This window comes from Vulpes vulpes, chromosome 6, assembly GCF_048418805.1.
Source record: "Vulpes vulpes isolate BD-2025 chromosome 6, VulVul3, whole genome shotgun sequence".
Classification (NCBI taxonomy): domain Eukaryota; kingdom Metazoa; phylum Chordata; class Mammalia; order Carnivora; family Canidae; genus Vulpes; species Vulpes vulpes.
Genome location: NC_132785.1, coordinates 49,412,604 through 49,438,604, shown reverse-complemented (window position 1 = coordinate 49,438,604; position 26,001 = coordinate 49,412,604). Strand labels below are relative to the sequence as shown.

The 26,001-nt window shown below is 37.2% G+C and overlaps 1 protein-coding gene across 2 annotated transcripts in view; it reads right to left on the bottom strand.

Annotated features, from left to right (window-relative positions):
* Positions 1 to 26,001, bottom strand: part of TM9SF2 (transmembrane 9 superfamily member 2) — a 61,191-nt gene that overhangs the window by 18,177 nt on the left and 17,013 nt on the right. For both annotated transcript variants that reach the window (XM_026003689.2, XM_072760936.1), the window contains exons 5-13: positions 20,585 to 20,712; positions 16,756 to 16,885; positions 15,595 to 15,719; positions 12,950 to 13,061; positions 11,597 to 11,676; positions 10,746 to 10,854; positions 7,670 to 7,802; positions 4,199 to 4,318; positions 916 to 973 (exon numbers count right to left, since the gene is read on the bottom strand). In XM_026003689.2, coding sequence (XP_025859474.1) covers positions 916 to 973; positions 4,199 to 4,318; positions 7,670 to 7,802; positions 10,746 to 10,854; positions 11,597 to 11,676; positions 12,950 to 13,061; positions 15,595 to 15,719; positions 16,756 to 16,885; positions 20,585 to 20,712 — 995 coding nt within the window. The remainder of the gene's footprint in view (positions 1 to 915; positions 974 to 4,198; positions 4,319 to 7,669; positions 7,803 to 10,745; positions 10,855 to 11,596; positions 11,677 to 12,949; positions 13,062 to 15,594; positions 15,720 to 16,755; positions 16,886 to 20,584; positions 20,713 to 26,001) is intronic.

The window sequence follows — 26,001 nt, the reverse complement described above, 5'->3', positions numbered from 1 at the left end:
TCCCCACCCCTCCCCTCTGGCAACCACCAATTTGTTCTGTTATTTATGAGTCTATTTCTGTTTTGTTCATTTGCTTTTAGATTTCATATATATGAAATCATATGGTATTTGTCTTTCTCTTATACCACTTTGCGTAATATTCTCTAGGTCCATCCATGTTGGCACAAATGGCAAGAGCTCATTCTTTTTTTTTTTTTTTATAGCTGAGTAATATTCCATTGTGTATGTATGTGTGTGTGTGTATATATATATATATTCATACACACACGTCTTCTTTACCCCACTTATCTATCAATGGACACTTAGGTGGCTTAAAAGCTGCAATACTTTTGATTTCTATCAAAATTTTCTTTTTTTTTTTTTTTTAATTTATTCATGACAGACACAGAAAGGGAGAGAGAGAGGCAGAGAGAGAGGCAGAGGGAGAAGCAGGCTCCATGCAGGGAGCCTGATGTGGGACTCGATCCTGGGTCTCCAGGATCCGGCCCTGGGCTGAAGGCGGCGCTAAACCGCTGAGCCACCTGGGCTGCCCTCAAAATTTTCTATCAAACATTTTTCTATCTGAGAATATTTGCTTGCCTGAACCATGTTCAAGTGAAAATTGCTTCAAAAGCTTTCAATGCAGGCTTACACAACAACATGCCAGACCAACTTACATAGTCTAAGAAACAGACTTTTAAGAAACGGAATGTAACAATTTCTCATGTCCAAAGATACTTTTTCCAGGTATGGCATGTGGTAATCACTGCACAAATATGAAATTAAATATTCAGTTTTTATCTCTTTTTAAAAAATTAAATTAATATTCTATGGTACATGGTTTAGAGACAGAGAAGATTCAAGACTTAAGAGATTGAAAATTTGGGAACTAAAATATGATAATGAAAGAAAGTTACTATTGAAATGTTCACTTACCCAGGACAAAGAAATGATGTCAATAAAACATTTGTTTTCCACTTCTCACCTCCAAAGGCTGTAGAAGAAAACAAAAGTGGGATAACACACAGACTTTTCTTCAAAGCAAACCAAATGATCATATATGTCTACATTAAACAAATTTTCAGACAGCACTAGAGGCCCATTCCTAGAAAATCACACCAGTAAATGATATGACAGTCCCTACACAAGTGATCCAGATCAGAGATGCACATCATAGGACTTCCCTGAATAAGCCCGGCTCTCAAGATGTTTGCTTCAGCATAATAAATCTACCGTCAAAGAAAGGTCATCAAAACCACTGCTTTTCTAATCTTTTTTTACTTCGAAATAAAACAAACCCTTAAGTTCTGGGCCAGTTTCAATCCATGGGACTAGGGAGAGGAAGGGCATATGGGGGATTCTCCTTTATCTTGCAGCCAGTTTCAGAATTGGTTATAAAACTAGGAACCCTCAAACCTAAGTACAACACATTTAAATTTCCACAGTAGGCCTAAATCTTTAGGATTCCCCTGGCATCACAGTTTCTGGTCCGAGGTATGGGTGGGGGTGGGGAGATCAGTGTGTCAGATCAGGTGACAAAGAAGAGTGGAAGGGTTTTGGCCACTTCACAGAATAAATTTGCTTATCAACTTTTCAAACTCCTTTGCTCCTCTCTAATTTCTTTTCCCCCACTTAAAAACTTTTTTAAAAAAAATATAGAGAGAGTAAAAAAAGTGAAAGCACTCCTCCTCTTCCGGTTTAAAAGGTGGAGATGAAACTGGCAGAGATGTGAGAACATCTTTGATTTTTTTAAAAAAAAGTTGTAATAGTTTATAAGCAAGTTTAAGTACCATTTGTCCTACAACGAAATGACAAATGATATGTATATGATTTGAATTCACAGCATTACTGATAAAGAGACTATTGTGAAATGGTTAATTCTGGGTTTAATGCAATTCCAAACAAAATTCAAATATACTTATTGAAACATTAGAAATATTCTGTAAAATGAAGTATTTTGTGACTGGGGCCACATGACAGCATGTCTCTGAATGTTCCACCTGATTAATATGCAGTTGGGAGAACTGAGGATGTAGAGGAAATAAAGAAGGCTCTGCCTGGGATGGGAGGGAGAATGAGCTGGTACTTCCAGCACAGTGAACAGCATGGGGTAAGGTCCTCAAGCAGGTGTGAAGGTACACAGCCTGACAGAGGAACTGAAAGAAAGCCAGCATAGTTGAGAAACGGAGTGTGCTGCATGGGAGGCAGGGGTCTGATCATATCATTAAAACACACATGACACCCTCAATTCCCTGTCCTTTACTAAAGGATGAAAAGAAAGAAGAAAAAAAAACTGACAAAATCCACAAAGAGTAAAACACAGACACACATACATATAGGACTTCACCTTTTCAGAAGAGCACTGTATCTGGCAAAGTCTAACATACTTCTACTTGGGGTTGAGTCTAGCCAACCTCACTTGAAGGATGCGTACATAACCCAACCATGTCTGACTTCAAACCTTACTCACATCAACCTTAGCTCTGTCTCATCTTCTCCTTTTTTTTTTTTTTGGTGGGCACTTCCCCCCCCCCGAACTTATTACTGTAGTGTAACTAACACAGTGTTGTATTAGTTTCAGGTGTACAACATATTGATTCCATAATTCTATACATTTCTCATTGTTTACCATTATATAGTCACCATCTGTTACCATACAACACGCTACATTTCCTATGCTGTACTTTTCACTTCCATGACTTATTTTATAACTGAAAATCTGTACATTTTAATCCCCTTCATCTATTTCACCCATCTTTCATCCACCTCCTCTCTAGCAAATCACATTTGTTCTCTGTATTTTTTTTTAGATTCCACATATAAATGAAATCACATATTTGTCTTTTACTGTGCAAAAGGACAATGATATTTATTTTGATGTAATTCCAAGTTTATTTTTGCTTTTGTTTCCCATGCCTGAGGAAACATATTCATAAATATGCCACTAAGGCTGATGTAAAAGGTTACTTTCCCGTTTTCTCTCTTCTAGGGGTCTAATGGTTTCAGGTCTCACATTTAGGTCTTTAATCCATTTTGAATTTATATTTGTATATGGTTTAAGAAAGTGATCTGATTTTCCCAGCACCATTTTTTAAAGACGCTCTCTTTTCCCTATTGTATACTCTTGCCCCCTTTGTCGTGGGTTAATTGACCATATGAGTTTATTTCTAGGCTTTCTATGCTGTTCCATTGGTATGTGTCTATTTTTGTGCCAGTACCACACTGTTTTAATTACTACAGTTTTGTAGTGGATCTTGAAAACTTGGATTGTGATACCTCCACAGTTTTGTTTTTTCTTCAGACCGCTTTGGCTATTCAGGGTCTTTTGGGATTCCATACAAACTTTGGGTTTATTTGTTCTAGTTCTGTGAAATATACTATAGTGTTTTGGTAAAGATCACACTGAATCAGTAGACTGCTTTGAGTAGTATGGACATTTCAATGATATTAATTCTTCTAATCCACGAGCAAGGTATATCTCCCCATTTGTGCCTTCAATTCCTTTCATTAATATCTTATAGTTTTCAGAGCACAGGTTTTGTTTTGTTTTTTTTGTTTTTTTTTTACCTCCTCCCTGTCATTTTAAATTATAGGTTACCTATGAGATCATCTCAAGAAGACTTCAGGATTCCCTGGCAAACACTGGCATTCACTGACCCTGGCAAATGTGCTAAGTCATCTAGTCATATCCCAGCCTTACCCTGTGGCCTTGATGTTTTTTTTCACTGAACTTTGTTTTACTTTTAGAAAAGCAAGAATACAAGATTACAGCTCATTATATTATAAAAGCAAATTAAATTACTTCAGGGATCTTTAGCATGCATGACCTCTTATTCAAGAGAAGGTATGACTATATATATTATTTATTTTAGTTAATAAATCAGTGATATAAATATACTTACTTCCTTTATTAGTCTACATATGTTTCTATGAGTGTAGCAAATCTAAGTTGTTCAGCCAAACCTCTTATGCCAAAACTTAAAAGTAAAAGAACAGAGGGGATGGTGGATCAGCAGCATCTAAGTTTGCTTACCTCACTATATAAATACTTTTTAATAAATAAATATAGGGATGGTCATCCACATCACAAGCTTCTTTGAAATAAAGATATATACCTATAATACATACTGTTTCAAGAAAATCACCTGCTGGCCACAAAGGCTCATGTGCAATGATTAGATTTCTGATCTGACACTCATTCAGGGTGGCTTTTACTTACACTTATAAAATCTGGCAGCAACATAGCCTGCAGGAGTGCCCAGCAGCACCCATAGGACCACAGCACAAGTCATCAATGCTCCTCTGTTGGCAGGTGACAAAAATCCCAGGCAAGCAAAAACTAAAAAAAATACGTAATTTTAAGTTATAAATTTGGTTACTATTTCCTTTGTGAAATGATAAAAGACGACCTCATTTTTTAAACAAGAAACTAAATACAATTAAATAAATTCATGAATACACTGTCTTACCATAGGGTCCACACTAAATCTTAGCAATATTTTAAGGTACTATGTCAACAGGCTCAACCTTTCCTATCATCAGGGAAGGCTGACTGGGTATTCACAAGTACTTTCAGCTCTTCTGAGATTCAAGCAGAGTTCTTTTTTTTTTTTTAACATTTAATTTTTTTTTTTGAGAGAGCTAGTGTGAGCATGAGTTGGGGGAGGGGCAAAGGGAAAGAGAGAGAATCTCAAGCAGACTCCATGTTGAGCTCAGAGTCGATGCGGGGCTCGATTCCATGACCCTGAGATCATGACCTGATTCAAAAGCAAGAGTTGGACACTTAACTGACTGAGCCACCAATCTTGAGGAACAGATTGAGATGGAGATGGGGAAGAAGACACTCAGCAATCTGGAGAAGATCCGCGAGGACTACCGAGCCCTTCGCCAGGAGAATGCTGGCCTCCTCGGGCGGGTCCGGGATGCCTGAGGAGCCCCCAGCACCTGTCTGCTCCCAGCCTGGCCTCCAGCGGGGAGTTGAGATGTTGGGGGCGATAGCCAAGGGCTTGCCCTAGCCATTCCCTCTGGTGGCTGCACAGCTCCTCCTGCTATGGCCTTGGCCCCAGACCACTGCCCACCTGACCCCCACCCTTATCTAGGGTGATCATCTAGAGCATGGAAACTCAGCTGCAGTTTATTGGAGAGGGTACCAGGGTTAAGACCTTGGATCCCAAATAAATGAGGGGCTCTGTCTGAAAAAAAAAAAAAAAATGGTGATGGTGCCCCCATCAAGTACAGCTTTTTAAAAATTAATATGAATAAAGATATTCTCACCATGAAATAGTCCCACTTTTGTTCCTTTAAAAAAATAATACCGGGTCCTCTGGGTGAAAATTACCTTATAACATTCAAAGACAAGATAAAATCTAATCAATGAGTAAAACAAGAGAAAAAAGATTTCATAGTACACACTGGCTTTCGGAACACAAATTACTGAAGGACTTGGTCACTGACTCAGGGAAATTCTGGCTTCTACCTTTACTTAGTTGGTTGGTTTTATTTGTTCTTCCTTATAATAATGCACCTGACTAATAAGAATAAACATGCTATCTGATATTTATAGAGATTCCTGGATTTAAGCTGGGATTTAGAAGTTATGGCTTTGCTCAGAAAGAAATCCAAGTGGCTTTCTAATTCTAGTAGCAAGAAAGTTCCCAGTGTTTCCCTGAGGTGTACATCAAGCACATGTCCACCCACACCTTCTGTTCAGCACCAACTGAGGGGCAAAAGGAGAAACTCATGAGTAGGAAACCAACCAGGGGAACTTTAGAAGACCTATCCAAATTTCAACCAAAATGCACACCCTCATTCTCCCCAGAACAGAGAAATGGACTGTTCTGAAGGAGAAAGTTCATATTTGAGCATTTAAGGAAAATAATCCCTAGGTTCTCTGAATCTTTCCTTCCTCATGAGTTCACTTTCTAGCAGACCCCAACAAGAACCAGATGATGACAGAAGACAACTCCCAATACAATTTTTAGGCAGGATTTTATCCTAAAGCATCCATTCTGCTCCAGCTCCTGGCTCTCTGGGGGATCTAATGCCTTCATGCTATCCTCTGGCTGTGTCTAAATCTCTGCCATGATGACTTCTCCCAACCTACCCTCTTCAGTATAATATATTTAAGAATTCTAGGTCTACCCATCACAGCTGCATCTCCTTACCTAAGTAGATAAAGATACATGTTCTAATTAATCTTCAAGTCAGTCTTCAAAGTAAGCCTAAAGGTGCAAATCAGTGGTTCTCAACCTTATTCAGGTGCCAGACACCTGGAAGTGAGAATCTTCTTTGCAAAGCATTTTATATAGTTTCATCATAAAAGTCTGGAGTAATTTTACTAACATAAAATGACTTTGGTATTACATATTTAATATGCAATCAAATATGAGAACAAACGTTCATTAAAATTATTAAAAGGTCAGTGGTTTCTGAATTCTTCCAGTAATAATTCATTTGTTATTATTCACCAGAAGGCACCAATAAAGGAACCATAAAGAAAGTAAGAGCAAAATTTAGAGAACTCTATTCATATACCTTTTTTTTTTTTTACAATTAGGAAAATTGCAGAAATACTGTATTCCCATAGAGCAGCCTTAGAACCATCCCTGTGGCTGATCAATAACTCTAAGGGGGGAGAAGGAGCTATCTGGGGGAAAAAAAAGGTTGTCCTAATTGACAAAAAAAGGTAAGTAATAACATTTCTGAAGATTTTCAGGTGGCACAAAGGAGAGGTATTTGTTGTGTAGGAAAATCTCTCCTGAACACTGCTAGAGGAAAAAAAGTCTTGCTTCCTGTATCCTTCCAAGATGAGGAAGGTCTACAAAAAGCTTCCTACCCTATTTCCTCTTTTCCTTTTTGTTTTTCTCAGTGGAGGCCAAAAACATCTTAGAATCCTTTTTTTTTTTTTTTTTTTAATTTTTTTTATTATTTATTTATGATAGTCGTACAGAGAGAGAGAGAGGCAGAGACACAGGCAGAGGGAGAAGCAGGCTCCATGCACCCGGAGCCCGACGTGGGATTCGATCCCGGGTCTCCAGGATCACGCCCTGGGCCAAAGGCAGGCGCCAAACCGCTGCGCCACCCAGGGATCCCAACATCTTAGAATCCTAATCATACGGCTCCTGGTAGGGTGGCACAGTCAACCCGTATGACCCTGGTTCCACATCATCCAGACTCAGACCCAGATGGTCTTCAGGTATCTAATCACCTCCAGTCCCAGCCCATGACAAAGGCTTGGTCTCTATGCAGTTTTAAGGGAGATATGAAGTCAGTTTTCTGGCACAGCTAACCTTGCCCCCAAGTGATGTATAGCCAAAGCACACATATTCATCAAGTAGCCTACCTACTTCACTTAGGAACATTGGTTTCATTGTTTTGTTTTGTTTTGTTTTTAAAGACTTTATCTCTTTATTTTAGAGAGAGAACACGTGAGCATGCGAGCAGAGAGAGACAGAGGGAGAGAGAAAATCTCAAGCAGACTTCATGCTGAGCCTGGAGCTGGATCCCGTGATCTGAAGATCACCAACTGAAATCAAGATCGTGATCACGTGATCATGAGCTGAAATCAAGAGTTGGATGCTTAACCAACTGAGTTGCCCAGGTGCCCTGGAAGACTGGTTTTCAAATAATTACTTAGAAAAAAGATTACTTAGAAAAAGTATTTACTTTTTAATTTTCACTTAATACTTACACAGAGTCACAAAAGTCATAATCAAGATCTGTGTCCCCGATCCTAGAAAGACTGACAGCAGCATCCCTTTTCTTGGAGGGCGGAATATATCACCATGAACCAGCTTCCAGCCAAATTCTTCTTGGGCATCCTCCTAAAATGGGAATTAAGTTGCTTAACTGACATGTATCACAGGACAGCTAGACAGTTTGTTCACTGGTGAATATGTTGATACAGAAAATTTTTTTAGGGATCCCTGGGTGGCGCAGCGGTTTGGCGCCTGCCTTTGGCCCAGGGCGCGATCCTGGAGACCCGGGATCGAATCCCATATCAGGCTCCCAGTGCATGGAGCCTGCTTCTCCCTCCGCCTGTGTCTCTGCCTCTCTCTCTCTCTGTGACTATCATAAATAAATAAAAAATTTAAAAAAAAAATTTTTTTTAAACTTACAAATGTTAGTATTTATTTCAATTCTGAAGTTTTATCAAGTTTTGGTTTTACATAGTCTTCTTGAATTGATTTTTAAATAAAGTTAATAATTTAAACTAATTTAAAAGTTACTAAGAAATTTTAAAAACATAGACAACTACAATATGATACTTACCAGTTCTAGTCAGGTTTTATGATCCAAATTAATGACTTAATTTTTACTCACACTCTATCCTTTTTCTTGTTTTTTTTAAGATTTTTAAAAAATTTATTCATGAGACACACACACACACACACACACAGAGGCAGAGACACAGGCAGGGGGAGGAGCAGGCTCCATGCAAGGAGCCTGACATGGGACTCGATCCCAGGTCTCCAGGATCACGTCCTGGACTGAAGGCAGCGCTAAACTGCTGAGCCACCCAGGCTGCCCACACTCTATCCTTTTCAATCTACATTTACTAATCTCCAAAATGAGCTAATGGTATTAGGTTTCACAGCCACTCTGCTGGGTATGGTAGAGTTAGCTACGAGCATATGAATAAGATTGCCACCAGGCCTAACTGTTCCCCTGACACAAAAACACAAGCAGCTTCACTTGGTTGTTTAATAGGCATCCTGAAGAGAATTATCCACACCTGAATGGATTCTCTCTCCTCAACTTACTCTTTCTGCAGGAACCGTCCCCACCCCTGGCCCCATCTCTGGTCACCCAGTAGTAAAAGCTCCATCTTGCCAGCTGTTCAGTTCCCAAAACCTTAGAATCCTCCTTGATTCCTTCCCTTTTTTCTATCTTGACCACAGTCCTTTAACAAATGTTCAGCAATATCTCCAAAATATTTCAGTAGAGGGGATCCCTGGGTGGCGCAGTGGTTTGGTGCCTGCCTTTGGCCCAGGGTGCGATCCTGGAGACCCGGGATCGAATCCCACGTCAGGCTCCCTGCATGGAGCCTGCTTCTCCCTCTGCCTGTGTCTCTGCCTCTCTCTCTGTGACTATCATGAATAAATTTTTAAAAATTTAAAAAAAAATCAAAATATTTCAGTAGAATCTAATACTAGTTCCAGGTTCAAGTCATCACCTCTCACCTGGCTATTCCAACATATACTACATTGACCTCTGTGTTCCTGCCCTTGCTTCTATTCAGTTACGACAACCAGTAGGGTCCTTTATTTTCTCTCCCTCTTCTACCTTCTCCTTAGTCAACCAGTCAACCAATATTCTGTCCCACCTCCTAAACACCCCCCGTGTTTATCTGTGTCTACCTCCTTTTTTCTTCCCTACCACCATTCTATCCCTGGGAGTTCCATAACTACCTTTGGATGGTTTCTATACCTCCAATGTGAGTAAAATGAGAAGCCACTGGAGGAGGACTGTGATCAGGAATAAAATGATCTGAATTATGTTGCAACAGACTCTGACCACTACAGTAAGGGAGGAAAAGGGAATGGGACCAAGAATGGAAGCAGGGTTGCCATGCCCTGTATCCCATGGCACCTCTGCACAAATTAAACAAAACAAAAAATATTAGCTCAGCAATCATTTGAAATTGCCAACTGTGAAGAATATTTTGAAATTATTATTATTTTTAAAGATTTTATTTATTCATGAGAGACACAGAGAGACAGACAGAGGCAGAGACACAGGCAGAGGGAGAGGGAGAGAAGCAGGCTCCATGCAGGGAGCCTGACATGGGACTCAATTCCTGGTCTCCAGGATCACACCCCAGGCTGAAGGTGGCGCCAAACTGCTGGGCCACCGGAGCTGCCTTTGAAATTATTATTATTACTATTTTTTAAAGATTTTATTTATTTATTCGTGAGAATGCAGAGAGAGAAGCAAGCTCCTTGCAGGGAGCCCGATGTGGGACTTGATCCCAGGACTCCAGGATCATGCCCTGAGCCGAAGGCAGACGCTCCACCACTGAGCCACCCAGGCATCCCCCTTGAAATTATTTTAATTAAATAATCAATAAAAGTAATAGAAAAGAAACTGTAGCATAGAAATGCTAAAAATCTTAGTAACATTAATATGTTCTTTTTCTAATTAGGACAGAAAAGTTATGGGGAAAAGGCTAAGAAGTCAGGGAAAAGAAAGCAATAAAATCTGGGTTTTTTGTATTCATTACAAGTCACTATGATTTTTGTGGAAATAATGATAGATATACAATGAAAAAGTATAGGAAGTAAAATATGCAACTTAAGGTGTTTTGAGAATAAATGAAGTTGGGACATTAAATAACTTTGAACATACGAAAATGCTGAAATGATAAACTTCAGTTAAAATTAATTTAAAAAAATTAAACACACAAATAAAACCTGCTTGGGAGTTAATTCCACTCAGCCTTGCTGTTTCACAAGCTGGGTGCATGCTGGGAACGGCCAATCTGAGAGCTGAAAACAGGGGACAGACCTGGAGCTATGCACCTACACCCACCCCACACAATCCACTAACACAGATGGGGCTGTGAAGAGTGCAGCTCTGAATACTGGATTGTCTTAAGTTTCTAGAGAATACCAATTCTTAAGGATCATTTCTTACTTGAAAAGGTGAATTCAGGATAACTTTTGAGAAGAAAGTTTCTGTCTAAAGCCATTTTTTCAACTTTTTCCAAAGAATAAAATAAAGACTATCCTTAACAGACCAAAGAACAGTTCAAATGTTTCCCTCACCGTGGAATCCATCTGATTATATCTGGCAATATCTTTATGCAGTGTCCGTAGCATAATCATAGCCACCATTCCAGACAAGAAGAGGACAATGACCAGGGAATTCATGATGCTGTAGAAATAAGCATGTCAGGATTAATCTGTAGTGTAATTTTCTTTTTAAAATATTTATCCAGTAACATTAAAACAGTACTGATCAAAATCAAAATTTGACCTGAAATCCAACAGATTCAAAGAACTGTGTCCTTCTAGTGGATACATAACTTTATATACTTATCATAACAATCTTATAATCCTTTGAGAACTAGAATTTTTTTGTCTGTGGTCAACATTATTAAAAAGTACTATGCCCAAATAAATGCAATACAAGCTGCCAGGATCAACAAAGATCTGTGTCCTCAAGAAATTTATGACAAATTTACTCAGTAAGTTAATGAATGTCAAAAGGCAGTCAACAAAGTAGGAAAAGGAGAGTGATGGCACTATAAAAAACTATCCAGATAAAAATTTTGAGTCATGCTTTGAAGAGAGAATAATAATAAATAGTCCTAACATGAGCAGTGGCTTCTTCATTTCAAGTAAAGTGGTCAAATGTTCTGTTTCATTCATTCTCCTCTAATCCTCAGGGACAGACTTGTGAGGCAGGTATTTCTAGATAAAGAAACGGACTCTGAATAACTCAGTGACCTGGCCTGACTCACAAACAGTGACTTAAAGCCAGGATTGAGCACATATATCTATCCAACTCAAAAGCCCAGACTTCTGGAGAACTAGAGAGGATTAAAGAATAAAGAAGATATTCAAAGGGACAAGACATAAGCACAGACTAAAGTGGATTAACTCTGTACTCTTACCTAAACCATTGAATGTGGGTATGAGGCATAGATTCCAGAATATAGTCCCATCTAGATGCCCATCTGATGTTTTTATCTTCCTACAAAGATAAAAGAAAACATAACTCTTCAAATAAGCATTCGCTGACAAAGTATATTAAGAATTTAAACGTTTCCACTCGCAGACCTTCCATTCAGTTAACAAATGTTATTTCTCATTATCACAGCTTGGATTAGTCATGAGTTTCAGACTTTAGCTCTAACTCAAGTCTTACGAAAATCAAAATGAGATTCGGTAGCAAATAAAAAATAATAAGAGTTCCTATAAGTACCTAGTTACCTGTATTTTTTTGAAGTCTTGCTTTAAATTTTAACTAGCAATAAATAAATAAATAAATAAATAAATAAATAAATAAATAAATAAATAAATTTTAACTAGCGAAAGTTTATTTTAGATATCAAAATTTAGAGCTGTACTTAATTTTTATTCTTTTTGATGCCACCTATACTTATGAAACAATAGAGTCATAACTGAGCATCTGGCAGGTGTCACCCAGAATAAGCTCTTAATACCTAGAAAGAAATATATAGTGTTTATAGCACTAGGCTTGCAAAATTACACACTACATGAGGAGAATAAATGTTGTAACTATACTTGATTGCCAAGTTAATTAAAAATAGAAGTGGAGGGTGCCTAGGTGGCACAGTCTGTTAAGCATCTGATTCTTGATTTGGGCTCAGGTTGTGATCTCAGGGCGGTGAGACTGAGCCGTGTGTTGGGCTCCACACTCAATGTGGAGTCTGCTTAAGGCTCTCTCTCCCTCTACCTGCCCTACTCCTACAGGCACACGTGGTTTCTCTCAAATAAATAATCTTAAACAAAAACAGAAGTAGAATATTGTCCAAGATTCTCATAAAGTGAACTTTTACTTTCCTTCAAAGAAACTTATCCATAAATGAAAACACTCCCTTGAATTCCCCAAAAATCTATATAAATCATCTACTATCAACTCTCCATGAAAATTTATACTAATCCAGACTTCAAAATAGTGTCGTTTTCCCAAATGCTTGTTTCCTAAATCTTTGACATTTTCAGACTATTCTCTATGCCTCTTTACCTTTTGTCTTCTATGTATCTCTTATGACTTAACATTTAATCAGGTTTAATTCTCCAATTTACTATATTTCTCATTTAAATGGAGACTTAAGTTTTGAATGTGATTATGTGGCCTGGTGCACTGACAAACTATTCCACATCAGCTCATTAAAAGCTTATCTATGTGACAAGGTTAATCATTAATATTTTTAATTAGTTTAAGTAGTATGAATTTAAAATCAATTTCTGCGTTATTCCAGAGATAAAAACAAACTCACCTGGAAGCTAACAGAGTAAGTATAGGCAATTTTGATCTCCCCAGAAGCCTTGTTACTTATATCCATGGGGGGTCCAGAGCAGTCCGGTTTATCTATATGGGTATGTTTGAAGCTGTGGGAAGAAACAATTTGGCAAGATGCTGATAAAGTACAGCTTTAAAAAATGCAGTAAAGACTAGAGGTTCTGTACATATTTTACAGTGCTACCACAGTCAAAGGCAAATTATTCATGCCACATTTAGTATTACAAATATTTACTTCATATAAATAATGTGCTTAGTTATAAATATGTGTAAGAAATTATTACTCAAAATTAGAGACAAACTTTTAAAAGCACTATACTTGAAAAGCATTTAACTATCTCTAAAAAAATGGGCAACTAGGTCAATAAAGCATCCAACTCTTGATTTTGGTTCAAGTCATGATGTCATGGTCTTGGGATCAAGCCCCACATCTGGCTCCCTGCTCAATAGGAGTCTACTTTCCTTCTTCTCCCTCTGCCCCTCCTCCATCTTGCACACACTGGTGCTCTCTAAAATAAATAAATCTTCAAAAATAAATAAATACCTTAAGAAATAAAAACAAACACTAAGGGAGTTTAAAGTAACTGCCATCTTGTAATGGTATGCATTTTTTAAAGAGAGCACAGGTGAGACAGGGAGAGAGGCAGAGAGAGAGAGGGAATCTTTTCTTTAAAATTTTATTTATTTTATTTTGAAGACTTTATTTATGGGACGCCTGGGTGGCTCAGTGGTTAAGCATTTGCCTTTGGCTCAGGGCGTAATCCTAGAGTCCTGGAATCGAGTTCCCATCCAGCTCCCTGCAGGGAGCCTACTCCCTCTGTCAGTGTCTCTGCCTCTCTCATGAATAAATAAATAAATCTTTAAATAATAATATTAATAAAGCTATTTATTTATTTAGAGGGAGAGAGCACAAGTAGGGGAGGGGCTGAATGAGAGAGAGAGAGAGACAAGAGAGAGAGAAGCAGATTCCCTGCTGAGTGGGGAGCCTGACATGGGGCTCGATCCCAGGACCCTAGGATAATGACCTGAGCCAAAGGCAGATGCTCAACCAACTGAGCCACCCAGGCATCCCAATATTTTATTTATCTTATTTTGAGAGATAGTGTGTGCACAAGTGGGATGAGGGAGAAAGGGAGAGAGAGCATCTCTAGCAGACTTGGTGCTGAGCACTGAGCCCCCCACAAAACTGGATCCCACGACCCTGAGATCACAACTTGAGCCTAAATCAAGAGTCCCAGGCTCAACCAACTGAACCACCCAGGCACCCCAGCAAGCATTTCTTTACCACCAGTGGCATGGGGGAAAAAGCTAATTAAATGACGGGTGAGGGGAAGTCATGAAAAAAACAAACAAAAAGGAATAATCAAGGGATCCCTGGGTGGCGCAGTGGTTTGGCGCTTGCCTTTGGCCCAGGGCGTGATCCTGGAGACCCGGGATCGAGTCCCACGTCGGGCTCCCGGTGCATGGAGCCTGCTTCTCCCTCTGCCTATGTCTCTGCCCCCCCCTCCCCCTGCGACTATCATAAATAAATAAAAATTAAAAAAAAAAAAAAGGAATAATCAAAATAGGATCTCATGAATAACTGACAGGTACTTTCATACTAAAAATACTGACAACTTGAAGAGATACCCTTTGAATGACCTGTCAGGCAATGGCATCTAACACTGCATGGAGATTTTAGAAACGATAGCACTCAGTTCATATGAGGGAGTGCCTGGCTGGCTCAGTCAGAAGAGCGTGCAACTCTTGATCTCAGGATTGTAAATTCGAGCCTCATGTTGGGTATAGAGATCACTTAAAAAATAAAATCTTAAAAATCTGCTCATTTGGGACTCTGATGAGAAGTCAAGTTGCAAATATTAGAGGCAATGCTTTTCCACTATTAGAAGAAATACTGTCCCAATCAGTCACGTTCTTCACTTCAAGCTGATACAGTAAAACTGGCAAAACTTCTTGATTAAAAAACAAAACAAAAACGCACTTTGGCTTGACTACTTACCATAACAAGAAAAATAAATCTGCAAAACCTATAACTCAATAGCAAATCACACTAAAGGGAGTTTTATTTTTTTATTTCTTTAAAGATTTTATTTCTTTACTTGAAAGGGGGTGGGGAAGCAGAAGAGCACAAGCATTGGAGAGGGAGAAGCAGGCTGCCCATCCAGCAGGGAACCCAATGCAGGGCTTGATCCCAGGACCCCTGAGATGATGACCTGAGCAATGGCAGACTGGGCCACCCAGGTGCTCCTAAAGGGAGTTTTAGTAAAATCAATCCTGAAATGCCAGATTATATATTAGAATACTGATTAACTGGGCCCTAAATATTTATTCTTTGGGAATAACTTCACTTTCGTTTACTTACTTTTCTATTTCTTTTCATTTTATTTTTTTAAGGAAGCTGTATGCCCAAAATGGGGCTTGAACTCATGAGCCTGAGATCAAGAGTTACATGTTCCACTGACTGAGTCAGCCATGTGCCCCCCTTTATTTTATTTTAAGTAACCTCTACACCTAATGTGAGGTTCAAACTCCCAACCTTGAGCTCAAGAGCCACATGATCTTCTGACTGAACCAGCCAAGCACCCCCACATTTGTTTACTTTTTACCTGTTTGTATAGTTACCTTTTTGGTTCAAGTTTGGCAGCCACTAATCTTGCTCCCATGGACCCAGTTTCAACAACATGATAGTATATTTTGATGTCAACATGGTTAAAGATGTAAAATGTATCTCTTTCATGGAATTCTGACTGTGGAACAGAACTTAAAGGTAGAAAACTGGCTATACAAGAGTCAAAACAAAACTTTAAAATGAGGCACAAGTAGGAATATTTGAGCTTAGACAGAGCTTTAATCCTTCCCATAAAAATTTTTCAGTTTTAAGCTTAACTCTCTATCAGCCAAAACTACGGGTAGAGTACAAATTATGCTTCTTTAATGTTTTAATTCTTACATGAAAGTAGGTACTTATTAAAAAAGAATACATCTAATATTTTCTATCTTTCCACTTATGATAAAACTAACAATAAATTTTAAAATGTTACATGTTATGAACATGCTAAATCTTACACATTTCAACACTTTTCCTCCTTAGAAGTTTTATAACTTCAGACTAAACCAAAAACTTAAATTATGCAAGTGTTTCTAGTCAACTCTCCCAAAAGCATTAGCTAATGTAACCAGTTTCATGATCAAGCTCATGCTAACTTCTACTACCAGGTAATATTAATTAAGAGATTAAATCGGATTGACCTGATTACATAAAATTTTATATCCCCAATAATTTTAATACTTTATATGTTAACATCTTCACTTTACTATCCTTTTTAAATATAAAAGAATGGCAATAAAGGCATTTAGTTTTTAAAACTATATCAAACTTGTGCAATATAATATTTTATGAACTTAAATTTGTGATACAAATTTCATGGACTTATATTGAGGTATTCCTGGCACTCCACTAATCTGCTTTTTAAAAAATATATACATTTATGAGTCTAACTTTTAAAAGAGTCAGAACATACAAAGTCCCAGCCCTTAGCACAGTGCCTACCATATAACAGACACTCTCAGTGAATACAGAACTAAATCTGAATTATTTTAGTTCTAAAATTAAATTTATACATTGTTAATCTGGTTTAAGTTTAAGATCTAAGCAGTTGTATTTTAGAACATCTGAATTGTACTCATTCAATGAATATAACAAATTCTGTCCAGGTAAAGACAGAATCCTTCTATACCAAAAAACATTTTAAAAAAGTAGCGTAGAGTTTTTCATGAACTTACATTAATAACACAGGCATCTTTCGCATGGCCTTTATCTGTAATGTAACAGCCAATAGGAAATCCAGGATTACAGAACCTCTGACCATCTTCAACGTCATAACACCATGTTACAGGCATATTATCAACAATCCTATGCTCAGAAATAAAAGTCAAGTTAGAAATCATCAAACATGATTAAGAAATACTGTCCAAAGCTGTGTTACAACTTTACAAAATTTAAATGTCTATAAATGTCTTAAGATGTCAAAACTATAATAAAAGAATTTTATTAAGATATGGTATGTATCAGAAATAGCACTATGCCAATATTGGATACACGACAGTGAAGAAAAAAACTTTACAGCTTCTTTGAAACTATAAGTGTATACAGGAAAGAGAGTTTTATAAATTAATTTACCGACTTGCTAATTTAATAATATCATTATCTAGATAAATAAGTATAGTTTACAGAATACTCAAAGCTCTAAATTAGGTGCAAAGCATGTATCTAGTTCCTTGAGAACAATTTAATGGAACAGTATAGAAGCAAATGTCCTTTATAACTAAGTAATTCAATGCAAAGAAGAAGAACATAACTGCAAAACGGGACAATAGTCAACTTAAGGGCCAGGTGAAAAAGTGAAAATTATAGTATTATCTATTAAAGCCACGTAAATCCAACTTGTGTCTAAAAGAAATGCTGCTATAAAACTAGAGAAACAAAGTTTAAAAGTTCTATAGTGGAAAAAAAGCTTTAAAAAAGGGGGATAGGGATGTCTGGGTGGCTCAGCGGTTGAGTGGCACCCTTCGGCTCAGGGCGTGATCCGGGAGACCCAGGATCGAGTCCCACATCGGGCTCCCTGCGTGCAGCCTGCTTCTCCCTCTGCCTGTGTCTCTGCCTCTCTCTCTCTCTCTCTCTGTGTGTGTGTCTCTCATGAATAAAATCTTAAAAAAAAAAAAAAGAAAATACACTTTTAAATAAATAAATAAATAAATAAATTTAAAAGGGGGATAAAAATAAAGAATAAGTAAAGAATAAGGTTCTGTAGCACTAACTACGTTAAAGTCCGAGCATGTGATCCCCTATGCCAAGGGCACACTGCAGGATACAAATCTAAAAAAATTACTAAAAATATACTAGCTATATTACAGTCATAAGACGACACTCCAGGGCATGTTTTATTTGTTAATTAATGTATGCCTTAGGAAGTAAAATTATGATTCTGTATGTATCCAAGGTGTACATTAATGACCTAATAAAACATGTCTTGTCACATTTAAATGCTATTTAATAGTACCCAATATACCAAATTTTAGAATCACCTACACTATTAAGTTCATTATTATTATAATCAGCAGGCTAGTAGTTTTCATGAAAAAGGCTTATAAAATATTAGATGCATAAAAGCAATGCTATATAAAATAAATAATTCAGGTATTTTGGAGGCTTAAACAATCAGTTAATTGCTTTAATTTTGGTAGAGAATTAAGTCCATTCAATGAATATATACTGGCAATATATTGATTATAACATCTTTATGCTATCATAGCTGAAAAAATACTACATAAAAATTATAGTGCTAGTTAGTTACAAATTGAAAAATTAAGGAGCAACTTAGGCTTTTTAAAAGCAAGCATCTTAAGCTTATCATTTATATAATGTCTTGACACAATAACCTTTTCTGGTAATAGCATTAAAAAAACCCCAAATACCTGGAAATAAATGTAAGAAAATTTAAAGAATATAATTTTCAATTACTGCCTTGCTAATAGGTTAGGGAGGGAGTAGTAGCTATTTGAACTTATAACACCAAAAATACTTAAAATTTTATTTTCATTCTGATACAGTGAAAAAGGACTCAAAGAGATAAAGACTGAATAACCAGCAATCTTCAAGTTTTTTTTTTTTTTTAATTTTTATTTATTTATGATAGGCACACAGTGAGAGAGAGAGAAGCAGAGACATAGGCAGAGGGAGAAGCAGGCTCCATGCACCGGGAGCCCGACGTGGGATTCGATCCCGGGTCTCCAGGATCGCGCCCCGGGCCAAAGGCAGGCGCCAAACCGCTGCGCCACCCAGGGATCCCGATCTTCAAGTTTTTTAGACAGACTATAGTTTAAGTTTACAACTGACATATCCATCACAAATTATTGAATCAATTTCACTACCAAATGCTTTCTAACTTTACAAACTATTTTAAATTATTTATTCTTGTTATTATATACATTTGGGCATCAAAGTAGTACCTATATTAATTGTGTCATAAATTAGTTAAAAATATTTCTAAGTACTTTACTCTGAGGAGGCTACTGAAGAAGAGGTGCTTCTATTACCTTTAGGAGCAAGCCTCTAAGCAGTAGCATTCTAAGAACAGAGAGTAGAAGAAACAGCTAAAAAAATCACCTATAGACTTGAAGAGCCATTCTTTCATTTTGTAAACAAACGAGTAACTATTAGAGTAAATAGGGGTGGATGAGGCTAACATAAAACTTTAAGAACTGAGCCTCAGATATTATTTTGAAGGCTGTTAAAGAACAATTTGAAGCAAAGAGAAAGTACCAAGGGAAATTTCAATTATTTATGAATAAGCAAACGTACTCAAGTTATACTGATTTAGCAATTAGCTAATCTTCTCACAGTAGCTTAGAAGAAAAAAGCTCTTGGCTTACTAGAAACAAAGAAATGAGGAAATTTCAAGTTCTTGTTTGCACTGAAGGCCACACGAGGAGGAAGATGACACAAATGTAATGGGCAAGTTTCCTCCTCATTCTAGGGGTGTTCTGCTATGAACACCTCTGAAACTTATTCCTAAACCTTTAGGAGACTGAACCAGATTCTACTCATCTGGTCAATCAGAATTAATCTCCCCAGTTACAGACTAGTTCATGGATGGGTAAATGACCCAAGGCTGCCCCTTCCGAGGACTTTTTTGTTCCATGTATATGGAAGGGAGGAGCGACAGAATGACAGGCTCCAATCACAGGATCTGGGCATGTCAAACTGAAATCAATGGTTCCTAATCTCCTGTGGTTTGGGCAATGAGTCAGTTTGAGATACTGATAAACATTCAGGAGAAGTACATGAAGACAGTCTTTCTGTTCAGTATCTCCACTTTTCACAAGAGGCAAAACCTGTAAATTAAGACCCCACATAGAATAGAGGCATTTGTCAGCAAAATTACCTGGAAGAATAACAATAATTATACTTGAAAAACTGGCTCTTTAGACCCCTTTTTAAATATTCAACATTTGAATTCTGTATAGTGAATCAATACTACTTTTATTTTTTTTATGTCAATACTACTTTAGAAGCAAAAATAAAATAGGTTTAAATGCTTTCTGATTTACAACACAAACTGGTAAAGATCTAGTTAATGTAACACCACATGTATAAAATAAAAAACAGATTACTCAAAATACAAGTGTTGTATTTGAAGTAGATGCTATTTATTAAACATTAGACAAAGTTTAAGTTTGTTTTCCCACCGTCTGTTTCATGGCCTCCACATATAAAATAACAGTATTTTTCTAGATGATTGATGTAGGTCCTTTTCCCAAAGTATAAATATGCTCTTGTCAACCACATATGAAAAAGAGAACTTTTAGTCTATGCAACAAAAGAAGTACCAGATATTATAGTAATCTATGCAGTTAAAAGATGATACTGTAAGCCATCAACTTTAGTAATCCTTGGCAAGTAAAGTCATACTTCATGCTATTACTAACAAAAAAAGGAAATCAACTGATTTGCTATATTTTATAGAGTTAATGAAGTAATTTATATATTCATGAAACAGAGGTGTCATCTAGAAAAGGAAAATACCAAAAGTCCAAAATCTCCATGTCTTACCAGTGATGTTGATAATTCAGTAACATGCTTTTTTTCAAGAATTCTAACTTCTGTTTGTCTTCAGCTTTCTCTGTATGATATGTTTTTGTACAGACAAGCTTGCAGGTTTCCTCCTTATTAAATGTAAACTGTATTAAAATAAAATGAAAAGCAAATTAAAAATTATCTAGGTCCTTCACACCTATCCCATGAGGAAAAATACTAGTCTCTTTAAATTACGTTAGTGCATTAATGATAATATATATTTTTAAATTTCTCATTGCACAATCACATTTAAATTTTAATCTTACTGTTTCTCTAAAAATTTAAATCAATTTTTCTTTTGTTAAGTAATAGTTTTTATTTTTATATTTATTTTTTATAATTTCAATCTACCCACCTTTTATATGTAACTGAATCCTAGAAGGGGAAAAAGACTACATGTAGAACAAAATGAAACATTAGTCTTTCTATAGTAATGTCCTCTGATGTTTTAGAAATTGTGGAGTAGAAGGCTTTCTTTTTTTTTTTTTTTAAAGTTTTTATTTATTTATGATAGTCACACAGAGAGAGAGAGAGAGAGAGAGAGAGAGAGGCAGACACACAGGCAGAGGGAGAAGCAGGCTCCATGCACCGGGAGCCCGACGTGGGACTCGATCCCGGGTCTCCAGGATCACGCCCTGGGCCAAAGGCAGGTGCTAAACTGCTGCGCCACCCAGGGATCCCTAGAAGGCTTTCTAGTAATAAGCAGACAAGTTTTCAGTGCACAGGTGCCTCCTATGTGTCAGGTAAGAGAGATGCAGCAGTGAGTAACAGACTGTGATGATACAAGAAGTCAGATTTGGATGTCTAAAAATCAGGGTAAACATAATTTTTTTTACTCACCTTTGAAAAGATTATCAATTTTCAGGATCTTATTTAATAATAAAATTGAAACAAAAAATAAGGCTTAAACAAAAATTTATAATTTAAATGTTAAAAAACTAAGGATTCCTCCAATTTCGGAGTCTATGACTTATTTCATATGTGTAAAAATGATATTCGTAACATGTAAGTTTACTTTATTAGGATCCATTTATGGCTTCATTTAAAAAATATATTTCCTAGTTTAAGACTATAATTTACTAAAATCACTCTATATCGCTCATAATTATATACCATTCAATACATTCAAACTTCATTACACATGATTAAAAAAATTTTGCCTATGTTTCACTTTTAAGTAGTCCATTGTTTTGTATATTATTAAAACACTTAAACCAGCTTCTGTGCATTAGCTGACAAATGAATGCTTCAGGTGTGGCCCATTGCTGCCACCTGTCAGCCAAGAGTTTAGTTTTGGCCTCATTGCTACTTCTGTAAATGTAGCAATGTTTGTACAATTATTTAACATTCTTAACCTTAATGAAAAAAAAGTATAGATACTAAGGAATCAGAGGGATAGGTCTCAAATTTAAATTGAGCAGAGATAGACATTACTAGTTATACCAAAACTGGCAAATCAATCCAATGCATACTGGGCTTAGGCAAGTCAGCTGTGTGTTCAACTGTGAAAGTAGTAAAACTAGAGAAGGTATTTAATCATAATAAACATTTATTAACTCATGTAATCTCCAGCAAAGGTAGTCTCCTTTGCTGGATCCTCATCTTCCTAACCTAGTAACACTGATGCCTCAAGGCTCAATCCTTAGAATCCTTCTCTCATTATCTATGTCTACTCTCCCCTGGGGAGCTCAACAATTCCTGGCTTTAAATACCATTTATTCACTGATGATGATTCTCAAATGTTTATCTGCAGGCTAAACCTCTAATCCAAATTCTAGATAGATATATTCAAGTGTTATTCCACATCTCTTAGACACCTAATTTCCCATTCCTCCCAAACCTGACCTTCCCAGAGACTGTCCCATTCTAGAAAACAGAAAGTCCACACTCTACATCCCATCCCTCAGCAAATTCACAAATTCTGTTGTGCTGGCCCCATCTTCAAAATATAACCAGTTCTGTGATTCTGACCACTTCACAAAACCTACCCATCTACCCCATGGTCTGAACTACTATCATCTCATACATATCCCAGTGATTTTGAGTGCCTAACTGGTTGCCAGTCTTCTCTCCTTGCTCTTCCATGGTCCATCCTCAACACAGCAGCCCTAGTTAATGATCGTATTAAAATCTAAGCCTACTCAAAATCCTTCTGTGCTAATCATCTTGTTCAGATATACAGACCAAAGTCTTTACAGTGGCCTATGAGTCACTATGTGATCCCATCGCTTCTTTGCCCCCATTTCCTGCTATTCTCTATCTTGCTCACTTGCTCAAGTCACGTCAACATTTTTCTGTACCTTGAGCACACCCAGACAAGCTAACATCTTAGGACCATTGCATTTGCTTTCTTCACAGAGAACATTCTCGCAGATATTCACATGGCTCATTCCTTTACTTGCTTCAGGTCTTTTGCTCAAATGTCACAGCAAGACTTTTGCTGGCCCATTTAAAAGTACCAGTTCTCCATTCACCTTCCCTGATTTATTTTTGATAGTTTTTCCATCAGCAACTGGCATACTATATATTTTAGTAATTCATTTTGTTTCCTTCTCCTCATCAAAATATAAGATCCATGAGGGTAAAGATCTTTGTCTCTGTCTCTGGTCACTGCTGCATGCCACACCTACCACAATGCCTGGCACAAACATGTTAACTGAGTAAATGAATGAGTATGACTGGTTATATTTGGGATGAGATTCTATGACCCTGAGAAATGTGGCTCCAGCTTCACATCACACACATAATCTTGAACTGCTGTTTTCCTGACCTCAATAGAAGTTCTAAATAAAAGACAGCAAAGTAGATTTGAGGTTTGGTTTTGTTTCTGGTTGTTAATATTGTTTTTACTGCAGATCTAAAATAAGGCCAAATTCTGTCAAAATAAAGGACAAAGAATACTGATCATATTGGAAAAATATGGGTCAATACATTTATGGTTGGCTTGGACAAAAATCTAATCTCCCATATTTCTGTTTACCCATGCTCTGGTCTTAAGAAATGCCTGCTCTGTCTCTTTAAGCTTGGGACTTAAAGATTTTGTTTTAGCACAAATCTTGATCCTAAAAATTTCTAGGAAATTCACAGAAAATGTGAGATGTACGCACATCTTTCTCCATTTTGAAGTACTCCTGTTCTCCTATATTACCTCAACTCCTGGTTCAAATTTAAATCTGCAAGTCACGAGGCCTGAAAAGAAACATAGCTGTCTTTCCCTGTAAATAAACATACCCTGGATGGAAGCCTACTACGGAAGTAATTTGCCTTTAAATTCTACCACAAAGGGACAATCTTCTCCAGGGGTTTGAATATTTTGCTGGCCTTCCCTGTTTATCTGCAATCTGATACAGGCTGTTTACTGCAAGAAATTCCAGCTGTCCCTCAAGTTCACGGAAGATGTTACTGATGCTCTTCTCTTCCAATCATTTCTCAAGGCAAAGGTATCACTAAACAAACAATGGGGCTGAGATACCATAGGAATATCTATAGTTGATTATATAATTTAATAAATTTGCCTGAAAATCACCCTCTGCTATGAAAGCAATGCAATAACTTCCATAGTATTCTTTCAAACTATCACACTAGGGAGTGATAAACAATTAAGATGATAGATAATTAATATGTTTGCCCTGCTCAGTAATACCCATGTCCATATACTTTGAGTTTCTTTTTCCCCCAGTAACTTCATCCCATATGCCTTCAAATCTGGCTTTGAAAAAATTTTAAATTACTGGCATCTTTAGGGTAGAAAATTTAAAACTGCAGTACTTAAGAGTACTCATGGTTGAAAACTGTAAACTTGTAAAATTATGTGGATTAAACTTGCACAGCTCTGTGTCTTTTTCCCAGCGCTTCACAAAAGAGCACAGTGCTAGAGGGAGTAAAATAGGTGGTGGGACTACTCTAGGTGTACGGATCTGCTGGACAGATGTTCAACCCAATGAAAGGGCCAAGGCAAATAAATGGCACTGTTTAGTGAGAAAGCAGAGAAGACAGCTAACCATGGGGTCTAAGTCACAGAAGATAAGGATGAGACTCTAAGAGAGGGATCAGGCTGGGTTTGAATAAACCTTGGAATTCAAGTTACAGCGATTAAAATAAATGTGTTCATGCAGACAGATGCCCACAGTAGCAAGGTAAAGGAAAAAGGCACAATGCAGAATAATATGTTAAAACATAGATAAGTAAATCTTTTTTTTTAAGATTTTATTTATTTATTCATGAGAGATACACAGAGAGAGGCAGAGGGAGAAGCAGGCTCCCAGCAGGGAGCCTAATGTAGTACTCGATCCCAGGACCCCGGGATCATGCCCTGACCCCAAGGCTGATGCTCAACTACTGAGCCACCCAGGTGTCCCTATAAATAAGTAAATCAAATTTTATTTATATATGCTTATAAGTGCATGGAAAATTTCAGGAAGGATTAAGAAAAAGGGTAATGTGAATCTAGGGGGAAGATAGTCTTTTCACTTTATATTATTCTGTACCATTTAGGCTTTTAAATGGCAATACATTGTTATTATAAACTAATTTTTCTAAAAGAGAGTGAGCATTATTCTTTGTGTAGCAGGAGAACAGATATAAAATGAACAGGGGACTGTGCAATGTGGAAGGAAAACAGGCTTAAGTGTCAACAGATTTAAAAGGCAGAACAATTCCGGGTGATGATGAAGTATATATATTGAAGAGAATATCTTATATTGTGCTTAGTTTGGTTTAACTGATGTCCTAAAAATGTACCAAGAACATTCCAAACATACTTTCAATGGTCAAAAGAGAAAGGTTAGCTTCCTTAAACCCAATGGGGGAGCCTAAGTAGTACTGTACTTGCTAAGAGACAATACGTCTAATATGGGGAGCCTTAAGGCCACTTTTCATGACTGAAGGCTAGGCTTTTTGGTCCTTCTGTAAGGTAAGGCTGGGGGTCGGACTACTATCTTTTAGGCCACCACCTTATCATTTATAATATTAGTATGTGCATTAAGACAAACTTATTCATGACATATTGTGAAGAGAGGGATCCTTCCAAGCTCTGAGTTTAAAAATCATTTCCAGAGATAAACAATAAATGAAATCCTCCTTAGCTATGAGAGTTATCTCAGGCTTTTCTGTAAGAAAAAGGAAAAGAAAAAGAAAAGAAAGAAAAAGAGGAATGAAAGAGTGAAAAGCAACTAGGTAACTTCTATATAACACTGAACACAGGGCAGCCTGGGTGGCTAAGCGGTTTAGCGCTGCCTTCAGCCCAGGGCCTGATCCTAGAGTACTGGGATCGAGTCCCACGTTGGGCTCCCTGCATGGAGCCTGCTTCTCCCTCTGCCTGTGTCTCTGCCTCTCTCTCTGTGTGTCTCTCATGAATAAATAAATAAAATCTTAAAAAAAAAAAAAAACAAAAA